This window comes from Zonotrichia albicollis, chromosome 9 (assembly GCF_047830755.1).
Source record: "Zonotrichia albicollis isolate bZonAlb1 chromosome 9, bZonAlb1.hap1, whole genome shotgun sequence".
NCBI classification, from domain to species: Eukaryota; Metazoa; Chordata; class Aves; order Passeriformes; family Passerellidae; genus Zonotrichia; species Zonotrichia albicollis.
This window is the reverse complement of record NC_133827.1, coordinates 41,974,430-41,995,873: the sequence shown is the minus strand read 5'-3', so window position 1 is coordinate 41,995,873 and position 21,444 is coordinate 41,974,430. Positions and strand designations below refer to the sequence as shown.

The window sequence follows — 21,444 nt, the reverse complement described above, 5'->3', positions numbered from 1 at the left end:
GGAAATTTATTTATGAAGCCCGCAGGTGTGGTGTAAGCAGATACAACAATTTTTAATAAGTGCAGTTTAAAATTCCTTTTTGGAGTAAATAATGCCCTCTGAAATGCTTTTTGGTTAATCTTGTCAAATCAGCTTTGCAGCTGAAGAGCTGCTGTTTGCTAATTTCTTCACTTGATAGCATCAAGTCCTTTAATAGAGTAAATGCACAATATTTAACTTTTTAAAGGTGAGTCCAGGTGTCTGCCATAAATAATTCCCAGACATATTTGAGTCTGAACATGTATTCTCAAGCGTTGCTGATGCCTGGTGGGTCAGTACTGTTCTTTGGGCTGTTGGTGAAGGCATCCCTGGAGGCTGTGAGTGCTCAGGGCACAGTGTGAGCGGTAACTCAGCCAGAGGTGTTCCTTGGTGGTGTTTCCCTCCTGCCTGGGCTCATGGCTCATCAGGAGTGCTGTCAGCAGTGCTGCCACAGCTGCAGTCCCCCAGCAGCTGCCAGTGCTGCAGGTGGGCTCTGCTCTGCTGCTGTTTCACAGGCCGGGCTGCAGCTCTGCCCTTTGCTCTGCTGCTGTTTCACAGGCAGGGCTGCAGGGCTGCCCTGGGCTCTGCCGCTGTTTCACGGGCAGGGCTGCAGGGCTGCCCTTGGTTCTGCTGCTGTTTCACGGGCAAAGCTGCAGCTCTGCCTTTGGCTCTGCTGCTGTTTCACAGGCAGGGCTGCAGCTCTGCCCTGGGCTCTGCTGCTGTTTCACGGGCAGGGCTGCAGCTCTGCCTTTGGCTCTGCTGCTGTTCCACAGGCAGGGCTGCAGGGCTGCCCTGGGCTCTGCTGCTGTTTCATGGGCAGGGCTGCAGCTCTGCCCTGGGCTCTGCTGCTGTTTCACGGGCAGGGCTGCAGGGCTGCCCTTGGCTCTGCTGCTGTTTCACTGGCAGGGCTGCAGGGCTGCCCTGGGCTCTGCTGCTGTTTCATGGGCAGGGCTGCAGCTCTGCCCTGGGCTCTGCTGCTGTTTCATGGGCAAGGCTGCAGGGCTGCCCTGGGCTCTGCTGCGCCGTCTCCGTGGCCATGAGCGTCTTTGTCTCCTTGGGGGCCGCGAAGGCCTCGGTGAATTTCAGCCTGAAGGCCTTGGACAGGTGGTAGTAGAGCAGGGGGTCGAGGCAGAGGTTGCAGACGGCGAGGAGCAGCGTGGCCTCCTTGGCCTTGAAGAGGGCCCGGCGCAGGGGGCAGGCGGTGCCGGCGCGGCCCTGGCTCAGCGTGTAGGGGATGCGCACGGCGTGGTAGGGCACGAAGCACAGCAGGTAGGCCCCGGTCACCAGCAGCACGTGCGCCAGCGCCCGCCGCGCGCGCCCGCCGCGCTCCCCGCTCTGCCCGTGCCGCCGCAGCTGCCGCACCGCCACGCAGTTGGACACCAGCACCACCGCCGAGGAGTTGAGGAAGATGGCTGTGCAGATGAAGTTGGTGAACACGTGCCAGTCCCTCCCGAATTTGGTTTTGAGGTCGATGCAGCCGACGCCCGGGCGCTCCTCGATGTGCCTGATGGGAATGGCCATGTTGGGCACGGTGATGAGCAGAAGCATGGCCCACACGACCGCGCACAGCGTCTTGGCAAAGCCCGGCTCCTGCACGCGGTACATCTTGGAGCTGTGCATCAGCTGCAGGCAGCGGTCCATGCTCACGAATCCCAGAAATACGATTGACAGATACATGTTCAGGTAGATGAAGCAGGCCGTGACTTGGCAGTGGAATATTCTCAGACTCCAGGATGCAATTCCTAGGTCAACAATAATCTTCACCGGCAGTGTCAAAGTCAGCAGGAAATCTGCAGTGAGGAGGTTGATTAAGTAGATGCTCATGCACTTTTTTTTCTGGTCCTTCTGTGTGAATGCCCACAGCGCAAAACAGCTTCCAATAATTCCCATAAGAAAAATCAAGTAGTAAAAATAGGTAAAGGGTTCCATTTCTTCATAGAGATGACATTCAGAAATGTTGCTTGACATTGTAAACTCCTTGTGTGAGTTGGTTTTGCTGACAGGAGGTATCACAGACCTATGAAAGAACCAAAAGGTCATCAATGCCATCAGCCTTTCCTCAGCAATAGTAGCTATTCTCTTAGAATTTTGCTTGATTAATTCTAAAAAAAAAAAATACAGTTCGGAAGAAATATTTTTCTCTCTCTTCATGGTGCTTCCCAAATATTCAGGAGAGTTTTGTTCTCATGCTGGAAGAATTAGGGGTGCGTTAGGATTTGTTTCTGAAATAGAGCCTTATGAGCAGCATTTCCACTACAGCAGCTTTTCTGGCAGTGTTTGCTCCAACACCCTCCTCCAGCCAGAATGCTAGAGAAAAAGGTTTGGATCTATTTAAGCATCTGGTTAATAACAATCATACAGAAACATCATAACCTTTGAAAAAAAAGGTTTCCAGGTTCTATCATAACCTGGAAAAAAAAAAAAAAAGGTAGTATTTGTAGCATCCCCTTTCTGTAAAATGCATTGGGAGTTCTGAGGGAATGCACTGTCCAACCAATATACAGATATATCAGATGGGTGAGCAAATGGTCCTCATCAGCCCTAAGGCTGCAAACTGCTCTCCATTCCTGTTGAGCAGAGAGCTTGTATTTTTATGAAGCCTTTAGGAAAAGCACATTTTGAAAGAAGCAGATAATAGATAATTTTGCTCACTTCTTTTGTAGGCTTCAGTAGAAAAGGAAAGTAGAAAATTTTGTTCCTAATTTAACTAAATACTGCTCAAAGACTGAGGGATTTTTGTTTGTTTGCTGCAGAGAACGGCTGTGGGAAAGGCTGTTCCTTTCAATTTCTTGGAACCAGCATGTTTATGCCTTCAGTGGCATCAGATTGCAACACTCTATTTCTATATATTGCACAGAATATTTTATCTGCACATGCAATTTAATCTGTTAAATTGTATCCAGATTTGCATAGTTTGTAAAGCAAAATGACCGCAGATACTCGGGTGGTTTACGATGTTGGAGAAAGCAGCCTGGCCCTTGCAGCTGGCCCTGTGCAGGTGTCCCTGTGCTGGGAAGGGGCTGAGGTGGCTCTGGGTGAGGGCAGCAGTGCTGCTGGTGGCAGGGCACAGGGCAGCCCAGCTTGTCCCCGTCCCCCGTGGGCAGGGGTACCCAGCTGTGAGCAGTGCCAGGGCTGCTGCCACGGCCAGGGCCTTGCCAAAGGCTGAGCTGACCTCTGGAGCATCTGACAGCTGGATTTTGAGCTGTCCATCCGCGGAGATCTGAACAGGCTCTACAGACAGAGACTGAAGCCACTTACCTGTGCTGGTGGCTGGGGGTGTCCTGAGCATGGTCTGCAGAGATCTGGGGTCCCTGAGGGCTGCTCTGCAGGGCTGGGGGTGTCCTTCTGCCCAGGCTGCTCTGCTGTGTGTCCTTCTGCCCAGGCTGGTGTGGGACCTGCTGCCCAGGCTGCTCTGCCGGCCCAGACGGGGCTGTGGTTTCCAGAGGGGCTGATTGACGCAGTTAAACCCAGATTCAAGCAGCTGAATCACGTGGGGATTACCCAGAAAAGCAGTGACAGAAAGCAATAAGAGCTCACGGAACAGCCCGGAGCCCTGGCTTTCCTGTTCTGGGGGAGAGGCGTGGGGGGTGTATCTGTGTGGCATCAGCTCCTTTGCTTCTGTTTTCGTCAGTCTGGAGCTCTCCTTTCCCCCTTCCCCACGTGTATCTCACATTTAAAATCCGCCTGAAATCAGGACTTTGCAATGTAGCTGTTCCTCAAGGTTCTGGGGACCTCATGGTGTTTGTTTTAGAGTTTCACCTTAGCTGCCAGACCTGAAGACACCTAGGGGTTCTGCTGATTGCAATGAACATTCTTAATATTTGGATATTTTCCAAGGACTATTAAAATAACATGGCACATTAAGGAAGTCCGGGAAATCTTTATTTTTTGTTTGGTTGGTTTGGGAAACCACGAGAAAAGCTTTGACCCGTGCTGGGGGTGAGGTACTGACAGCAATACTGAAACTCCAGCTGGTGGCCCTTGGTTGTAGTTGAGAATCCACAGGAATTTACAAACCCTGCACCAGAGCTGTGTGGGGGAACAGATGAAGAATGTCTGGTTCTAGGTTTAGTCATGAACTGAAAGCTCAGACCATATTTGTCAAAATGTTTGCAAAGCTTAATAATCTGGAATGATCCTGTGTCCAGCTGCAAGCAAACATCAACTCATTTTGTAGTGTTGTGCTCATGCAAAGCTGATTTCCTATACTCGTAGGGGTTTTTTGAGCCCAAACTGCGGCACTGGCAGTCGTTTCTGGCTGTGTGTCTCTGTCAGTCAGTATTGCCCTTTTCTGCAGAGTCAGTTTACAGAGCAGGGAACTTTTCCAGGCCTAAAAAGACCAAGTGATGGTTCAGTGAACCTTTACAGTGTAATGGTCTGCCCTTCCTGCAGAAGTGCTACGGGAAGAGAGCAGATCTTGGAATGTGAGCAGCTCCCTGAGTGTGTGAGCAGCTGCCTTGGGCTGTCTGACCCCAGCCTGATGTGCTGGGAAAGCACCGAGTTTGTAAAAATGTTCACCCTTGGATCTATTTGGACTGAAACAAAAAGCAGTGGCAGAAAGATATTTATGTTCCTATAGCTTCTTTAATAAGTAAAATGAAGACATTCAGCTCCAGAGCCACTCTCAGAAAGCTTTAGTGGATACTTTAGGCCCTGCTGTGTTTTTCCTGTACAATAATAAAATCAATTAAAAAAAAGCTGCTCTGAAAAATAAAGTTATAACAGACATTATATTTGTATAGAGCAGGTTGGGGGGTTTCAGCTGTTATCTTGGTACAGACAGAAATGTTTTGTTGCTGTGTAAAAATCATGGAAAATCAGCAAACCTTTCTTTCTGGATTTAAACGCACCAGAGTTTTTACACAGCTGTACTTGGATGTTCCCAGATGGCTCCGTGGTGCTCTTGCCTCTTGCTGCACCAGCACTGAGGGAGTGGCTGCAGAATGGTGTGGGGATGTTCCTGTTCATGCAAGGCCAGAGAAGCAGAGTGCTGTGGCTTTGGGTCTGTTGGACGGCCCTGTCAGAGACCCAGGGCCTGGAGCTCCAGGATGTGCTGTTCCAGGCTCTGCCCTCTGTGTTCCTGAGATCCAGGTGGGTTGTGTCACACACCAATGCCATCAGCTGGGACAGTTGGATGGTCCTGTCAGAGACACAGCCTGGAGCTCCAGCATGTGCTGTTCCAGGCTCTGCCCTCTGTGTTCCTGAGATCCAGGTGGGTTGTGTCACACTCCAATGCCATCAGGCCATCAGCTGGAACAGCACACAGTGAATATATTGGCACATGCAATGCTGGGTTTAGGCAGGGAAGTAGCACTTGGTGTTTTGCTGAGCCCCTCTCCTGCTTGTTGCTGGTTATCCTGTGCTCTTGTTTCTCTGTTTCTTCTCTGTTAATGAATAATTTCCTGAAATGTGCATTATTGTGGAGAGACAAACCTACACGATGTTTATGCTTTCCCCAAGCGTATTTGATCTTCTGGATTTAGAAATTTCAACCTCACTTGAAGCTTTCGGCTTGAGGTGCAGCTTTTGATACAGCTTTTCTCTAAAGGGGAGGCAGAGGAAAAAATAAATAATGGGGTCAAGGCAGACATTTGCTGCAGACAGCACCAGAGTGAACTCCTTGGCGTAGAACAGCGATTTTTGGGCCTGGCAGGTGAACTGGGAGCTGATCTGGCTCAACGTGTATGGGGTCCTGCAGAGGTGGTAGGGCACAAAGCAAATGACAAACACAAACATGATGGTGAATATGTTCCGGCTGGTTTTTCTCTTGGCTGTGTCTGAGTTCCTCTGGAATTTTTTGTAAGAGCTGTATATTTTTTTGGATATAGAAGTGTAAAATACGATTAGCAGGAAAAAAACAATCCAGAAAATCCCTGTGCAAATGTAAGTTGTTGCTTTGTGCCACTGTCTGCCAAGCTCGCTTTTAAGACCTATACATTTTGTGGAGTAACTGTCCTTAGTGATTTCATTAGTTAAAATCATGTTTGGAAATGACATAATCATTAGTAACAGCCATATGATTGCAGAGACCACCTTGCTGTAGTTAACGGTGTGGACGAAGGAGGTGAACAAAGGCTTGACGATTTTGTAGTACCTGTCGAAGCCTATGAGGCCGAAGAAGGTGATCCCGATGTACATGTTCATGTAGAACACCACGGCCGAGTACCTGCACACGAACAGGCTCAGCTGGGCAGGGGCAAGTCCCGAGTCAGCGAGGATTTTGAAAGGAAACGTCAGGCTCATCAGGAGGTCGGCCACGGCGATGTTCTTGAGATAGACGATGAAGCTCTTAGTGCTGGGCACGTAGAGGAAGACCCAGGCTGCCAGGGCGTTGAGCGAGAGCCCCGCGAGGAAGATGAGGCAGTAGAGCAGCGGGATGACCGTGGTGGTGACCACCGTGCTGTGGCTGCAGTTGTTTCCCGAGGGGCTGCTGCTGGAGTTGAGCATCTTGCAGTATCCTCATTCCTAGAAGCAGAAAAAGAGAGTGTGAGCGGGGCAGGGTGGTGCTGGGCTTTCTGCTGACTGCTCTGAGCGTTCTGCCCTCACTTCCAGGCGAGCTCGGTGAGCCCCTCACGAACAGCCACGTTCCACAGCTCGGCATTGCCAGCAGGGAATGGAGAGAGCTCTCTGAGCAGGGCCACCTCACCTTCTGGTGACGTTCCATGTTGTTGCTTTGAGCAGAGGCTGCATTTCCTGCTCTGTTTGACTTTAACCCCTTCCCTTCCAGCCCAGGGCTGCCCCTTTCCTGCAGGCATGTGCTGTGGGATGGGACTGACCCAGGGCAATCTGGTGACTCAGGGTTAATGAGATGCGTTTTTTAAATGTTAAATGTGGATTTTTATCATTGATTTGCCATGAAACATGAGGGATGTGAATATTCCTGGCCAAAGTGTTCTGTAAAAGCTCCTGTTAGTCAAGGCTGGAGATACCCAGCTATGGCAATATATCCCAGTGTTCCCTTCCAAGGAACTTGCATGTGCAGCTGGCAGAGCTCACTTTAAAATTCCAGCAGCCCAGCAGTGTGTCTGTGTTAGTTTGTGATGTGGGAGTTTGAGCTGGCTTCTCAAGTCAGTCAGATTTACATTTTAAAGAATCTCCAAGAAGAAATCACATCTGCTGTCTGCTTTTCTTTGCCAGAATGTTTGTGGGGGTGGATTATCCTCTGTGGGGAGGGCAGAACAAATATAGATATAAATATAATGCTGCTGTATTTGGCAAGTGAAACCCTGGGCAACTGGAAAATATGTGCCTTGGAGCTGGGAAAAAAACCACCTTGTCTTGTAGAAAATAACAAATTTCCTTTTATCCCCATTCTGAGTCGGTAACTGACGTCTCTGTGGAGTGGGTTGGAGCCTGAATGCAAGCTTGCAATAGCTAGAAATTGACATTTTTTCTCAAATAGGTAAAATGGTCTCCTTTGGTGTGTTTGCTTTCTGTACCTCTTGAGATGGTGTGAAGGCTGATCAGCTCAGGTGTGCTCTGGAGCATGGGGTGGCTGTGTTACCCTGAGACACCCAAAGCCTGCACTGAACCTCGTCCTGGTCACTATCCTGACAGGGCAGCAGCTCTCCTTCTTTGTCATCAAGGCATTTGGTTTTGTTTGGCTGGGGTTCTAAATGATAAAGATGGTTTGGAGAGTAGGTATTAAACTACCACAGGTACAGGTGTGTTAGAGCTGGGAGGTTATGAGGGTAGAGCCTGGGGTGATACTGCTGAAATCAGAAGCATCTTCTGGAAAGGCACTAATAGCAAATGGCATTTTAATTTAAATACTAACACACTTTTTAGTATTTAGAAACTGTTCTCTCCTGCTGTGTCCCTGCTCCCTTTGTCCCTCCAGGCTGTCTCTGCAGGACCCTCTCTCTGCACGCGGTGCATTAAGAACTTGCTCCTTCTCTGCAGGGTTTTCTACAGCCAAGAACCCCCAGGTGGGTCTGTCTGTGCTTGGATTTGGGGGTAGGTATTAAATTGTTTAGAAGGTCATGAGGTGTGTTTTGTGCTGAGGCATCATACAACAAAGGATTATTTCAGAACTGTGTGACTGCAGATGTGGACACCAAGTCTTTGTGACATCCACTGTGTCTGTGCAGCACAGAGGACAGCCTAGATGAGTTTTACACCTGAAACCAGCAGATTGATCAGCTGTGTGTCACTGAGAGGGGGCCACAGGCCAGGCCAGGCTCTGTCCATCCTTCCCTGTCATTGGCACGTCCTCACCTCCCCTCAGCTGCCTGCTGGGGCACAGGGCTGTGCTCTTGCTGGGACACCTGTGGGGGACACAGACACAGCCCTGTGTCCTGGCAGAGCACACCTGTGCTGCTGGGGGGCTCCCACGGCACACAGGGGCTGTGCCAGTGCCACGGGGGCTGTGGCAGTGCCAGCATTTGGGACAGGTGTCACACAGAGTGTGTCAGTGCCATTTGGGATTGGTGGCACACAGAGAGGCTGTGCCAGCATTTGGGACAGGTGTCACACAGAGTGTGTCAGTGCCATTTGGGATCGGTGGCACACAGTGTGTCAGTGCCACACGGGGAGTGTCAGTGCCAGCATTTGGGACAGGTGTCACAAAGAGTGTGTCAGTGCCATTTGGGATCGGTGGCACACAGCCTTTCGTACTCAAGCAGCTGTTCTTGTTTGAATGCTTGGGCCAACATAATGTACATCGATTCTGTGTGAATAATGTCAGCTAGTTGTGCAAAACCAGCAAACTTGATTCACCATATGGCCAAGATGGATTGGGTAAAATATAAAAAAGTTCTGAACTTTCTCAGTGTGTAAATCACGTTGTCTTGGCACAACACACCAAAGGGAAGCTGCATAAACCATTAGAAGTGCTCTGTCCCTTCTGAGGTCAGGCTTGTGCTGTCCCCTGTGACTCTTCCACAGTAGCATTAAGGCAATTCTTGACTTCTGTGACATGGCTGTCAAGTTTCAAAGTTCACCCTGCTTTACTGAACATAAGAATAATATTTATAAGTTGTTTTTTAATTTATTTACCCTGGCCTTACCAGAAGTTGTGTTGTTCCAAGTACACATTTTAGCTATTTATGGAAACGAAAGCAGCTGTTTAATAAATATGTAATACAGTTACTGGGTCAGGAACTGGTGACAGCGGTCACTATTGCCAGAAGTCTTTTTGAACTGCAAAATGGAGTTATCAGGGGAGGCAATCAGGGTGGATGGTACCTCTGATGCTAGGAGGAAGCTGCAGGAGGAAGAGGCACCACACACACCACAGCCATTGCAAGTTGTGCTGAGTGTGCTAAAAGAAGAACCTTATTTTAAGATTTTCTCTCTGATGTGGTTGGAATGTTGGTGCTGTGGAAGTTGCAGCGCTGTCTGTGCTGTGCATTGCAGTGTAAGGCAGCTGTGGGTGTCCCTGTGGGGCAGCAGGGGGTGAGGCTCAGGAGCGTGCTGGGCACTGCCAGGGGCTGGGGGCTGCCTGGGGGAGCCTCCTCCCCAAACCCCAGGACACCTCTCACACTGGCCTGGTGTGGCCAGGGCTGCTCTGAGCCTGCCCTGAGTCCCCAGAGAGGAGCCCAGCCCGGGGGTGTGCCAGGGGGAGACACGCAGGGCTCCGGCTGGAATGGCTGCTCTGCTCCGGAGGGCACTGCTCACCCTGACTGTGGCTGGGGCACTGGACTTGTTGTGAGTTTGCCAAGAGACTGAAATTTTGTTATTTACTGTTCTTATTATGACATTTGTCATAGGGCAATGTCTGGGCTTTAATACCTAGGAGAATAAAAGTATGCAAAATAATGGGATATTTTAGCCTCTAGAAATGGCATGTTGGTTGGTAGCTGTTCTTGTTTGGTGTAGAATGTAGTGGAGGAAAATGGGATGAGTGTTGGTTGGTAGCTGTTCTTGTTTGGTGTAGAATGTAGTGGAGGAAAATGGGATGAATGTTGGTTGGTAGCTGTTCTTGTTTGGTGTAGAATGTAGTGGAGGAAAATGGGATGAATGTAGTGGAGGAAAATGGAATTAGGATGGCAGAAAAAGCAGGATGGCTGGAGAACAGGGCAAATGCTGGAATTAGGATGGCAGAGTAAACAGGTGGCATTCCTGTTGCAGGAGGCAGTGAGGGAGGATCTGCCATGGGGAAAGTGGGATGAGCTAGGAGGGCAGAAGAAAGAGGTGGCATTCCATTGCAGTAAAGGAGGATCTGCCGTGGGTCAGGCAGCGGTGCAGGGCTCCAGGCAGCAGCAGGGCAGGACGCAGGGCTGCAGGCAGCAGCAGGGCAGCGGTCAATGCAGTAGTGCAGGGCTCAGGGCTGCAGGCGGCAGGGCTCAGGGCAGCGGTGCAGGGCTCAGGACTGCAGTAGTGCAGGGCTCAGTGCAGTAGTGCAGGGCTCAGGGCAGCAGGGCAGGGCTCAGGGCAGCAGTAACCACTGCTGTCTCACCCGTGCCCTCCAGCTCTGCTGTCTGGGCTCCTCAGGTGTGCTGTGCAAGGACAGAGCACACAGAGCCGTGCCTCTCCCCAGCTGCTCCCTGTGACAGTGACTGAGAACAGAGCGTGTGTCCTGTGGTGTGGCCCTGGTGACACGGGTGTGCTCTGTCTGCACTGCTGGCAGAAATGGGGAGGAAGGACAGGTGGGACTGCCTCTGTGCACCTTAGCGGGACATCCCCCTTGTGATCCCAAAGGCCAAATGCAGGGTGCTGTGGTGAGGAGGGGCAGGGGGTGGGATGGTGTCCCTGCAGCGTCACATCAGGGAGAGGATCCGTGATGTTCTCCTGGCACCTGCAGAGCTGCTGGAGCTCTCAAGGACACGGGGACAGGGCCAGCAGGTGCACAGAGAGGAGGAGATAAGGTTCTGCATTTCCATTACAGCCATGGCTCCTCTGGGTGCAGTGTCAGGACACCTCAAGGGCAGAACTGTACTTCTGTCTGGCAAAAACCGCCAGGGACTGTTTCATTTCTTCTTCCTGTCCAGAATCCTCTGTGCTCTCTGGTATCTGGAATTTAACAGCTTTGTCTTCCTCATCAGCTGAATTTTTCATTCTCTTTTTATGTTTGACTTTTAGACAAGGGTATGCATTATTCTGAGCACGCTTTTAACCTTAAAAGATTGTAGATGGACGTATTTGCGCAAACCCTGATACTCAGATGGAAACTTGGACAATGCCTTGAGCTCTTTGCACACAGCATAATTTTCAGAACTAATTCAAATACTCAGTTTTTTAAATTAAGTCTCAAAATTCTTCCACTAAGAGCCTTCCTATCTCATCAGTTTTCATACTGGAATTAGGGAGTAGTGGATGTGAGAGGAAATGTTAGGTCAGGTAAGAGTAGCTTAAGAAGGTAATAACAATAATAATGACAATAATAATAATAATAGATTGTAATGAAGGAAAATAACAAGGAGAGAGATGAACCCCAAGAAAAACAAGTGGGTCAGCTTTCCTGGCATGCCCTTCTGCACTGGCAGGGCATGAGAAGGTGCACCTGGCTTGGTGCAAGCCCTGCTCATCAACAGCTAAACCATCAGGGTTCATCAGAGAACCATCACTCTCATCCCAAACCCAAACACATTTCTATACCAGCTACTGGGAGAAAATTAACTTTATCCCAGCTAAAACCAGAGCCCTGGGTCAATAAAACATTTTAATGATTATTAGCTGCATTGTCCTAAAACTGGGTTTTTAATAGTAGCAAAATGTGGCTCAAGAAAGTTTTTCCCTTTAATATTATATTTTAGTGGTAGTATTTGTCATTCAAAGATTTTAAATTCAATTTTCTGATGTTTTAAACTATGAGTTTCATATAGTTACATTTTCTCAGCCACAAATGAAAACAAAACTAGTTGCTTAAGAAAAATATCTTTTTAAGGCAGACAAGAAGAATCCTTGCCTGCAGGTTCTCTGTCTGCTGCCACAGCTGGAGCCTGCTCTACGGCTGAAACAGTAGTTTCTGTACCGGTTTCGTTAGTTAGTTAGTTAGAACTGCTCGTTTGTTATTAGTTGTTAGTGGTTTGCAGAAGGCGCCGACGCTCGCCTTATTTGCCAATTTAAAAAGTAAAATTGCGGTGGCAGTTACTCAAAAACACGCGGGGGTGTTGGAGCGCGTTTGCAGGGGACGGGAGCGGGTGCTGGAGGCAGCGTCTCACCTGGGCAGCGGAGCGGGGCGGCTGCGCGGTGCCTCCGGTGCTGCGCCGCTCCGAGAGCTCCGGCGGGGCTGAGCGGGGATCGGCCGGGAGCCGCTCCGGGGATGGATCGGTCCGGGGAATCGGCCGGGAGCCGCTCCGGAGATGGATCGGTCAGGGGATGGATCGGCCGGGAGCCGCTCCGGGGATGGATCGGTCAGGGAGCCGCTCAGGCAGGGGCACGGATCAGTCTCGGAGCCGGTCCCGGGAGCCGCAGCCGCTCCTGCCCGCCCTCCGTGCCCGCGCCCCGCCGCTGCCCCAGCGCAGCCCTGCGAGGATCGCGAAGCAAAAGGGGAAGGGCTGGCGAGCCGTGCCGTGCCCCTGCCCAGCTGTGCCCCTCTCCGGCTCTGGCCGTGCCCTTGCCCAGCTCTGGCCGTGCCCTTGGCCGTGCCCGGCTCCCGGCCCGCAGCTGTCCCGGCTGCAGAGCAGCGCCGAGCGCCTTTCGGGACAGAAAGTGCAGCTGGCACAGCAGCCGGAGGGCTGGACTGCCGGGCTGGATGGAGTTTGCTTTTCCTAAGCTGTTCCCAGGGCTGGCCGCGACCTTTGCTGTGACGCATCCTGCCCCGGGAGCCGCGGCTCGGAGCTCGGCAGGGATTGAACCGGAGCCACGGGCTTGCGTGGTGCCTGCCGGGGCTGGGACATGGAGTCTGGGGATTCGTGATGGATCCTTGGTGTTTGGCTCTTTCCTTTCTCTTCTTTTTTGTGCTTTATTATTTTCTGTTAAGCTTAAACACCTGCTTGGCTTTCTCCCCTCCTCTTCCTCCCAAAAGTTTTGAAATCAAGCGCAGAATTAGTGGAGATGTATGGTAATAGAAGAGCTAATATCTTCTCTGTGGAAGTAGGAAAGGAGTATATATTCTGAGAGAGTGCTGAGGTTTGGGGAGATAGATAAATCGAGGTTTAAATGTTTATTTAAAAACTGTGAAATATGTACATTGCGTACCTTAGAAAAAGTAAACATTTAGTGCAGGACTTGAGCTCTGCTTGACAGTGTGTCACCTAAAGCCTACAGAAAATACACAATTCCTCATGGACTTTGCTTCTGTGAGAGTGTATTTCTGTAGAAGAAGGGCCCAAGAAGGCCCTAGAAGAAAGGCACAGGGAAATAGATGTACCTTCTCCCTGCATGTTGCTGCCCTATGCACATCCTTTACATTGGGCCACTGTGAGCTACCCTGAACCTCCAGTCCCTTCCTTCCCCAGATTTCATTGAACATCTCTCAGTGCAATAAGGAGTATCTTGAGAGGCAGAATTGTCTGCACATTCTTGCCATTACTCTTGTCCCCTCTCCATCCTGAGACTCACAGCCCAAAGCTGCAGTGGTCAATCCAAGGCTTTGGGGTTGGGATGTTGGTTTCAGTGACAATTTTGTAGTTTCCCCACGGATCAGGCTGAACAAATAGGGCACGAGGCTTCTCAGGGGCTCCCCAGAAGACACCAGGCAGCCAAGCTTTTCCTCTATTTCCGTGCACCCTGTGGTAATTTCTTGAAGCAGGGATGGGGAGGAGTGAATCAGATAAGGCTTTGGTTTAAAAGCCACAGGCTCTCTAAGAGAGAGAAGCCCCAAAGAAGAGGATGTGCAGTGTTCTCCAGAGTAAGATGCCAGTCTGTGATGGATTAAATGTTGCAGCACAGTTAATTTTTTGCAGTGAGAAGTAAGCAGTTGTCCAGGGCAGAGGATTAAGGGCTCAAAGAGAGGGAGGGGAGCCTGAGCTCTGTGTACAGCTTCACCCCATTGGAATGGCTCTGGGCAGCTGGGCAAACCCAGGGGCTGCTCTGTTGTACAAACATGGGGATTTTTCCAACATGCCAGCCAAAGCCAACGTTTAAGGATCTCAAGATATGGCTGCTGTTGCCAAAGGGTTATAAAGTGGGCAGTGAGCATGGTCACTAGAAGGCCCTGCACGCTGCCATGCACTTTAGGTGGCTGAAGAACAAACTGATAATGTATTTTACCTTTAACCATACCCGTCTGCTTCTTCCCCCAAACACCAAAATTCCCAGCTGCTGGCTGTGCTATTGAGAGAAGCTGTTAACACTCTGCCTGAGCAGAGGGCCCAAGAAGGGAATCCTTTGCAGGATCCTGGTGGTGGGATTGTGCCCCAGCGAGGGGAGAGCGCTGCTGGCGTGTCCCAGCAGGTCTGCTCTGCTGGCAGCAGCGCTGGGCTGTGTTGGTTCCTGCCCTGGCTGGAGCAGCAGTGCAGGGAGGGCTGGCAGCTCTGCAGCCTGGCTGGGCTGGTGGGTCCTGCTGGAGCTCTCAATGCAGGGGTTCCAAGCACAGCCCCAAGCTTGGCCATGGGGAGGGGGGGCTGTGCCCAGGGTCTCTCCTGTGCCCGCCCCAGCCCAGCTGGCAGAGCTGCCAGTGCTGCCAGCCCTCCTGAGCACGAATCCATGCAGGTCCTGGGCTATCAGTGGCCAGCGCTAGGAACTGCTGAAAGCAGGATGAGCAAAAATAAAATGTTTTTTAGGATAATCCCCCCAGAAGCCAGCTAATTACAGAAGTATTGCAGGACTTCCAGTTGTGTTTTTGCCCTGTCAAATCTGCCAGCAAATGTTTTCTGCTTGGTTTTGTTTGGGTGATGGGTGGGTGCCTGCTGAGCCCTTACAAGGATCTGTCTGGGGCTCTCCCATCAAGCTGTGCCCACGTTTGGGTGGCACCACTGCTGCTCCAGGTTGGTGTTTGCCCTTAGGGGGTGGCAGGAGAGGGGACTGGGCTGGACTGAACTAGAAAACCCTTTGTGTGGGATCTGATCGAGTAATTTTCCTTACTTAGTCAAAGCAGGCTTTCCTGCAGATGGTCCTCTTGTCCTTCAGCCACAGACAGCAGTTTTTCTAGTTGCACATTTGTACTTCAAAGGCCATCGACATAATTTTTGCAATTTCTCCCATGTCCCTTTCTCAAAAGACAATTGTGTTTAAAGCACCTCATTTTCTGACTTCAGAATCATGCATTCTACATCTGCAGCCTTTCCAGGAAATGGGGATCTTTTGATTTCCTTTTGTGTTCAAGACAAACTCTCCTCAAAAACTGAGGACAAAACAAATAAACAAATAACTCCTTTAGCTTTTCTGCTGCTTTTTTTTTTTTTTTTTTACCTTTTTCTCTCTTGCTTTTTTCTCATCCTTCCACCATTTCTGGTCACAAGGTTAATATCTGGTCACAAGGTTAGTATCTGGTCACAAGTGTCTTGATCACAAGCCTATATCTGGGTGAGCACTGGGCATAGACGAGGACAGAAATCTTGTGAAACGGTGTCACTTGTGGGGAGGTGAGGAGGACAAACACATCCGTCTGTCCCTGCAGTGCTGTGCTGGATTCTCATGCCCCAGTCAGATGCAGAATTGGGGCACCTTTTATCCCTCAGTAGCCCCTGATGTGTGAGGCTCTGTGGTGGGACTGCAGCCCAACCTTCCGGTGTCTGTGGGTGCTCTGACAGGACATCTGTGTGGGTAGGGCTGGGTTTGGTTTGCAGAGCATTTCTGGTTAACACAGACCACAGGGCTCCATCCGCCCCGGCGCCTGCACCACGGGCCCCTTGGCAGCTTGAATTTTGCATTTTCTTCACTGGCTTTTGCTTCCAGCCCTGACCAAGCTGGGTGAACCTGCCACGGCCACTCTGCTTGTCAGTGCTTTCCCACTGCTTCATCCAGCTCGAGAGTGATGGGTGCCAATGCAAGGACAGATTTTTAGAAATTTGGTGGGTTTAGTTTCCTTTTTAGGATTCCTGTGAAGCTGTGTCAGTATAAAGTCACAGGAAAGGTCATTAGTAGAAAAACCACAAAAGCTGAGTGCAAAATAAATGTGATGACAAAAGTCCTGCAGCAGTAGTGATCTGGAGCAGGCTCTGAGTACAGGTTCAAATCACATTTCTGCCACAATAATGCCCTGGCATGGAGAGCTCTGCCTTGGCTATTCAATCAGAATATGAAAGCTATAATTGCATTTGAGTTACAAACACTGTAATGCACATCTTCCTGAGTGTAAAAAATCCCAAATGTTAATGAATGGTTCAATTGTTCAGGAATTGCTCCTTGCATTCTTGGGTCAGATCTGCTGTTGTAGTTCCACCAGGAAACTGTTTCCTCTTAAAAATGGGACTCTGGGTCTGCAGAGCCAGAGTTTATATCCATGTCTGCTCTGATGAGGCTCTCTGAAAGGGCAGTCACAGGTCAGAGACTTTCCACACAACTTCCTTGGGGCTTTTTCTTTCACGATGAACTCTTAGAGACCAAATTTCCATGTCAAATCTGGATAAATTAAATATAGTTATCTGGTACTTGGGGATTGGGATGTTGTTGTACAATTCATATTTAGCCCTGGGAAAATACTTCCCAAGGAGCATCTTCAAAGAGCTGTCATGCATGCGGGTGTGCACAAAGCAGCGGCCAGATTGTCACAGATACACCCTGTCGAGGAGAGCGGGCTGCTCTGGGGCGGCTGTGCAGGGCAGGGCTGCATGCATGCGGGGCTCAGCTGCATGCGGGGCTCAGGCTGCAGAGCTGCCTGCAATCAGGGCTCAGCTGCATGCAGGGGGGCTCAGGCTGCAGTGCTGTCTGCAATCAGGGCTCAGGCTGCATGCGGGGCTCAGCTGCAGTGCTGCCTGCAATCAGGGCTCAGCTGCATGCAAGGCTCAGGCTGCAGTGCTGCCTGCAATCAGGGCTCAGGCTGCATGCGGGGCTCAGGCTGCAGTGCTGCCTGCAATCAGGGCTCAGGCTGCAGAGCTGCCTGCAATCAGGGCTCAGGCTGCCTGCGAGGCTCAGGCTGCAGTGCTGCCTGCAATCAGGGCTCAGCTGCATGCAGGGGCTGCTCCTGCCTGGCCTGCATGCTGGGGCTGCGTGGCTGTGCCTTCCCTTCCCACATTTCACATGGATTTCCCTTCTGGGACCCTTCCCAGACGCTGCTGATTGCTTCATCCCCGTGGTCCCTGCACAGGGGGAATATTCAGGCTGTGCTTTGGAGGGCGCCATGCCATCACCTGAGTGTGGCTGCTTTGGGTAACAGGTATTTTAGTGGAAACCCCTTATGAGGGATCAGCAGTTTCTCTCCTAGGAGGAAGCACCATGAAATCCATCCTTCAGTTAAAAATTCGTGGGCAGTGAGAAGGGTGCCGAGTGCGCATCCTGTCAGGAGGGCACGCAGCACACCGGGGGATGCAGGCGCCCTCTGGTTGTGTTTGCAGGCACCCCTGCACTGCCCCAGCAGCTCCCCCCGTGCCAGGGCCGACCCCAGCCCCTGCTCTGCCTCCTCAGCTGCCTTTGGTGCCTCTGCTAGGGACCAGGGGGGACATTGGCCCCGAAGGGGCTCTTGGGGCTCCGCTGGGCTTGCGGGGGAAGCCCACCGCCCACCTGGGAAAAGGCCATTGTGGATTTAACACAGCAATCAGGCTCAATTTAACAAGCCATAAACCCTCGGTGATCTACACTTGTGAAAGGGAGACCAGAAGCACTCCGCCTTGATTGGCTTTAACCATATAAGACCTGAGGGGACAGACTTTGGTTAGGAACGTCAGTTCTGTGGGCAGATCTTGCAGTCCTCAGTGCTATCACTCAATTTCATCTGGTGCTTGTCAGAATTTAAGCTGCACAACCCAGTCCCCAAGCTGGCTCTCTTAATATGGTTTTGTATGTGCATGGACTGCTCAGGGTGCAAGATGGCAGATTTGGTCCCAGAACTTGTCTGCTCTGTGTGGACAGTTTTCTACAAAGCTGATTGGGAAACAGGGTTTATCTGTGGTATTTTAGCTATTTAAAATATTTTAATTTAAAGTAGGATAAATAGCCAAAGTATTCTGACTTCCTTACCAGAAATACTCTCTCCTAATCATGTAAGTGGTTTCATAATACTTGCATTAATCCAAATATTATCATACTTACATTTCAACTTCTTAATTATTTGTAAACCAAAATCTAAACCTAAACCGATAGTGTTAAAAAAATAGAAGAAAGAAACTGCTCTTTCAGTGGAAAGCTTTATGAAAGATCTTCTCATGCAGAGCTTAATTTTGTCATTTGGGTGCTGCATTTTGAGGATTTTCTGGTGTGTTGTTTTTTTTGTGTGTGTATGAGAAGGGAAGTGGTTGGAGTGTCAGACAGTGGCCGACGGGCTGTTGCCATCTCCTGCCTGTGCAGCTGCACTGCACCAGGCTGGCTGTGAGCACAGCCTGCTCAGGGCTCCTGCCCGCTCCAGCCTGCCTTTGCCAGCTCGGGCAGGTTTTGTGCCAGCAGTTTTTGCTCTAAACAAACCTGATTTAATCCCAGCGAGCCCAGGACAGACTGACCCATGTGGGCATCACAGGGTGCAGGGGGTTCAGTGGAGGTGCCAGGTGAGGGACACAGAGCCCTGGGGCTGTGGCACAGAGCTGAGTGGCACCAGAGCCCTGCCCTGGGCACCCCGAGGGTCCCCATGGGGCCTGTGCCACCTCCTGCCCTCCCCTTGCCCTGCTGCCTTCTGCAGACCCTGGGGAACAGTTCCTGGCAGTGGGTCTGCTCAATGCCAGAGAGCCCATCCTGGCTGCAGCCTCCCGGCCCGGGGCCGCTTTCTGAGCCCAGGCAGCCTCCTGGTGCCTCCCAAGCCAACCAACCAACCAACCCTAATCCAGCCAACCTGCCCACCCACCTAAAGCCTCCCAGCCCCACGGAGTTGTGATTTCTAAACCAACCAGCCCTAACCAGCCAACCTGCCCACCCACCCAAACACCCCCAGCCACACAGAGCGAGCCCGATCCCTGCGGGGATGGAATCTGAGGTGGCTGTTGGTGAGCTGGCACAGAAAAGCTGAACGTGTCTGCACATCCCTCAATGAGATTCCGTGGTCAGACACTTAGAGACGTTTTATTTACATGATATACAAGCGCCCTCACAGGTCAGCGCAGTCTCTGGGGTGCCCTCAGACGTCGGTGTACTCGTGGTAGATGCGCACCTCCGACCTCCTGACGCTCTGCAGGGACCTGATGCTCTCGCTCCTGGTTCTCATGTTGGATTTCCTGAACAGCCTTCGAGAGAATGATCGGCACATGAAAAAATAAATGATGGGATCCAGACAGACGTTGCATGCAGACAGGAACAGGGTCATTTCCTTACAGTAATACAAGATTCTATGTGCAGAGTCATCTAAAATTTTGTCCAGATGACTGAAAGTGAAGGGTATTCGGCACAAATGGTAGGGCAAAAAGCAGGTGAAAAACACAGCCACGACAACCCTTATACTCTGGTTGTGCTTCCTCTTGCGGCTGGAGGAGCTGATGAACTGTTTGCTGGATTTGTAGATGTACCTGGAGATGGCAATGTAGCAGCCTATCAGCACCACCAGCACCACCACGAACATGCAGGTGTTGATGTAGATGACGGCCGAGTGCCACTTGACTCCCAGGGGAGACTTCAGCTTCAGGCAGTCGTCCACGTTACGCCTGGTGGGGTATCCGTTGGTGAGGATGAGGTTCGGCAGCGCCAGGAACGCCATCACCACCCAGACGCAGGCCGACAGCACCTTGGTGAAGGTGATGCTGTACATGCGCGAGTCCCCAAAGGGCTTCACCACCTTCAGGTAGCGGTCGATGCTGATGAGGCCCAGGAAGACGATGGTGGTGTACATGTTGGCGTAGAACAGCACCGTGCTGTAGCGGCACAGGAAGGAGTTGAAGTGCCACGGGCCCAGCCGCGAGTCCTGGATGATCTTGAACGGGAACGTCAGCGTCATGAGCAGGTCCGCCACCACAATGTTCTTGAGGTAAAAGATGAAGCTGGTCTTGTTCCTGATGTGGAAGAAGATCCAGACGGCCAGGCCGTTGAGCAGGAGGCTGGCCAGGAAGATGAGGAGGTAGAGCACGGGCAGCACGATGGTGGTGAACTCGTCCCGCGCCGCCGAGCTGCCGTTGGGCCAGCTGCTGTTCTCGGGGCTGGGGCGGCTGTCTGTGGGACAGGGACACCATGGTAAGGATTTAGGGTGCTTTACGGGTGGGGACAAGGGAGGGAGACAACAGGTAAAGCTTCATGGTGCTTTGCAGGTGGGGCCAGGCAAGGAAACAACAGGTAAAAGTTTGTGGTGCTTTACAGATGGGCCAAGGGAGGGAAACAACAGGTAAAGCTTTCTGGTGCTTTACAGGTGGGCCAGGCAAGGGAAGCAATGGTAAAGCTTCATGGTGCTTTACAGATGTGCCAAGTGAGGAAACAATGGTAAAGCTTTCTGCTGTTTTACAGACAGGGCCAAGTAAGGGAGACAATGGTAAACGTTTATGGTGTTTTACAGACGGGACCAAGCAAGGAAACAATGGTAAATCTTTCTGCTGCTTTACAGACTTGGCCACTTTGGAGCTGCCCCCTCTGGCAGTCTGAGGCTGCTGGGTGAGCCATAACTCAGAGCTGCAGGTTGTCAGCTCTTGGCTTTCTTGACAGAGTGTGACTTGTGAGCTGAGATGTTTGTCATGGGACAGGGCTCTGGAGAGACTCCTCAGGCCTATCAAAACGTGAATTTTAACTTGGTTTACTTAAATGTACTTAAAAGTCACAGTCTCTGGGGGATTTTAAGATTTCATATGTAAATGTTTGTGAAAAGCTTATAAACTGTGCCATAAATGTCAGTATGTTTTGTTTCATGTTGTTTGTGCTCTGACCTTGTCTGGTGAGGCAAAGCAGGCTGGCTGTGGGGCAGGCTGGGCAGTGCTCACACAGCCCTGCTGCAATGACTGATTTCTTTCAAAAGCTGGTAGGAACTGACAGTAATAACATAAACACTTATCAATCCCTTATATTTCCATTGTTATTTTACCTGGCAGTTTTCCATAGGACAAATTGTACCCCATCCTTTGTGTTGCTGTAGGTTTCCGGCTGAAATGCTCTTCAGGAGTCCCACTGGCAGCCGTGGGTCTGGGATGCAGCAGGGCCTGTGCCAGGATGATGTTCTGGGGAAAGAAAATCCAAATTGAAACCAAAGGAAAATAGAAGAGCCCACCTTCTTTCCCCTGCATGAGAGGAGCCCTGTGAAAGGAGCTGCCTCTAGAGTTCCCAGAGAGGGAGGTGAGGTGGCTGGCACTGCACAGTGGTTCTGCTGTCAGGGCCCTCTTCTTGCTCATTTCAGTGATGGTGAGTAGATTTTTTTTTTTAATCATCACTCACTTCTTGAAGCAAAAAGTTTTATCAGTAATTATGAGATATGTGTCTATAACTTCATGGTGTATTCCCCAAATTGGGGTGGAAATGGTGGAAATAAGTTCCTGTTCCTTTTTCATAGAAACTGGCACACAAGGAGCACTGAAACCTGCAGAAACTCATTAATGCCATATGGCATCA

The 21,444-nt window shown here is 50.8% G+C and overlaps 3 protein-coding genes across 3 annotated transcripts; all 3 read right to left on the bottom strand.

The window, feature by feature from the left end:
- Window positions 1-647: 647 nt before the first annotated feature.
- On the bottom strand, window positions 648-3,410 carry GPR171 (G protein-coupled receptor 171). Its single transcript, XM_074547591.1, has 2 exons — window positions 3,277-3,410; window positions 648-2,035 (listed from the first exon to the last, which is right to left on the bottom strand). The coding sequence occupies exon 2, from the start codon at window positions 1,984-1,986 to the stop codon at window positions 958-960; it is 1,029 nt and encodes a 342-aa protein (XP_074403692.1). The 5' UTR covers window positions 1,987-2,035; window positions 3,277-3,410; the 3' UTR covers window positions 648-957.
- A 2,041-nt stretch (window positions 3,411-5,451) lies between these two features.
- Window positions 5,452-12,695, bottom strand: P2RY14 (purinergic receptor P2Y14). Its single transcript, XM_074547593.1, has 2 exons — window positions 12,123-12,695; window positions 5,452-6,483 (listed from the first exon to the last, which is right to left on the bottom strand). The coding sequence occupies exon 2, from the start codon at window positions 6,463-6,465 to the stop codon at window positions 5,452-5,454; it is 1,014 nt and encodes a 337-aa protein (XP_074403694.1). The 5' UTR covers window positions 6,466-6,483; window positions 12,123-12,695.
- A 6,350-nt stretch (window positions 12,696-19,045) lies between these two features.
- Window positions 19,046-20,957, bottom strand: GPR87 (G protein-coupled receptor 87). Its single transcript, XM_005494607.4, has 2 exons — window positions 20,924-20,957; window positions 19,046-20,067 (listed from the first exon to the last, which is right to left on the bottom strand). Exons 1-2 carry the CDS (start codon window positions 20,955-20,957, stop codon window positions 19,046-19,048), a joined length of 1,056 nt encoding a protein of 351 aa, XP_005494664.1.
- Between the last annotated feature and the right edge of the window lie 487 nt (window positions 20,958-21,444).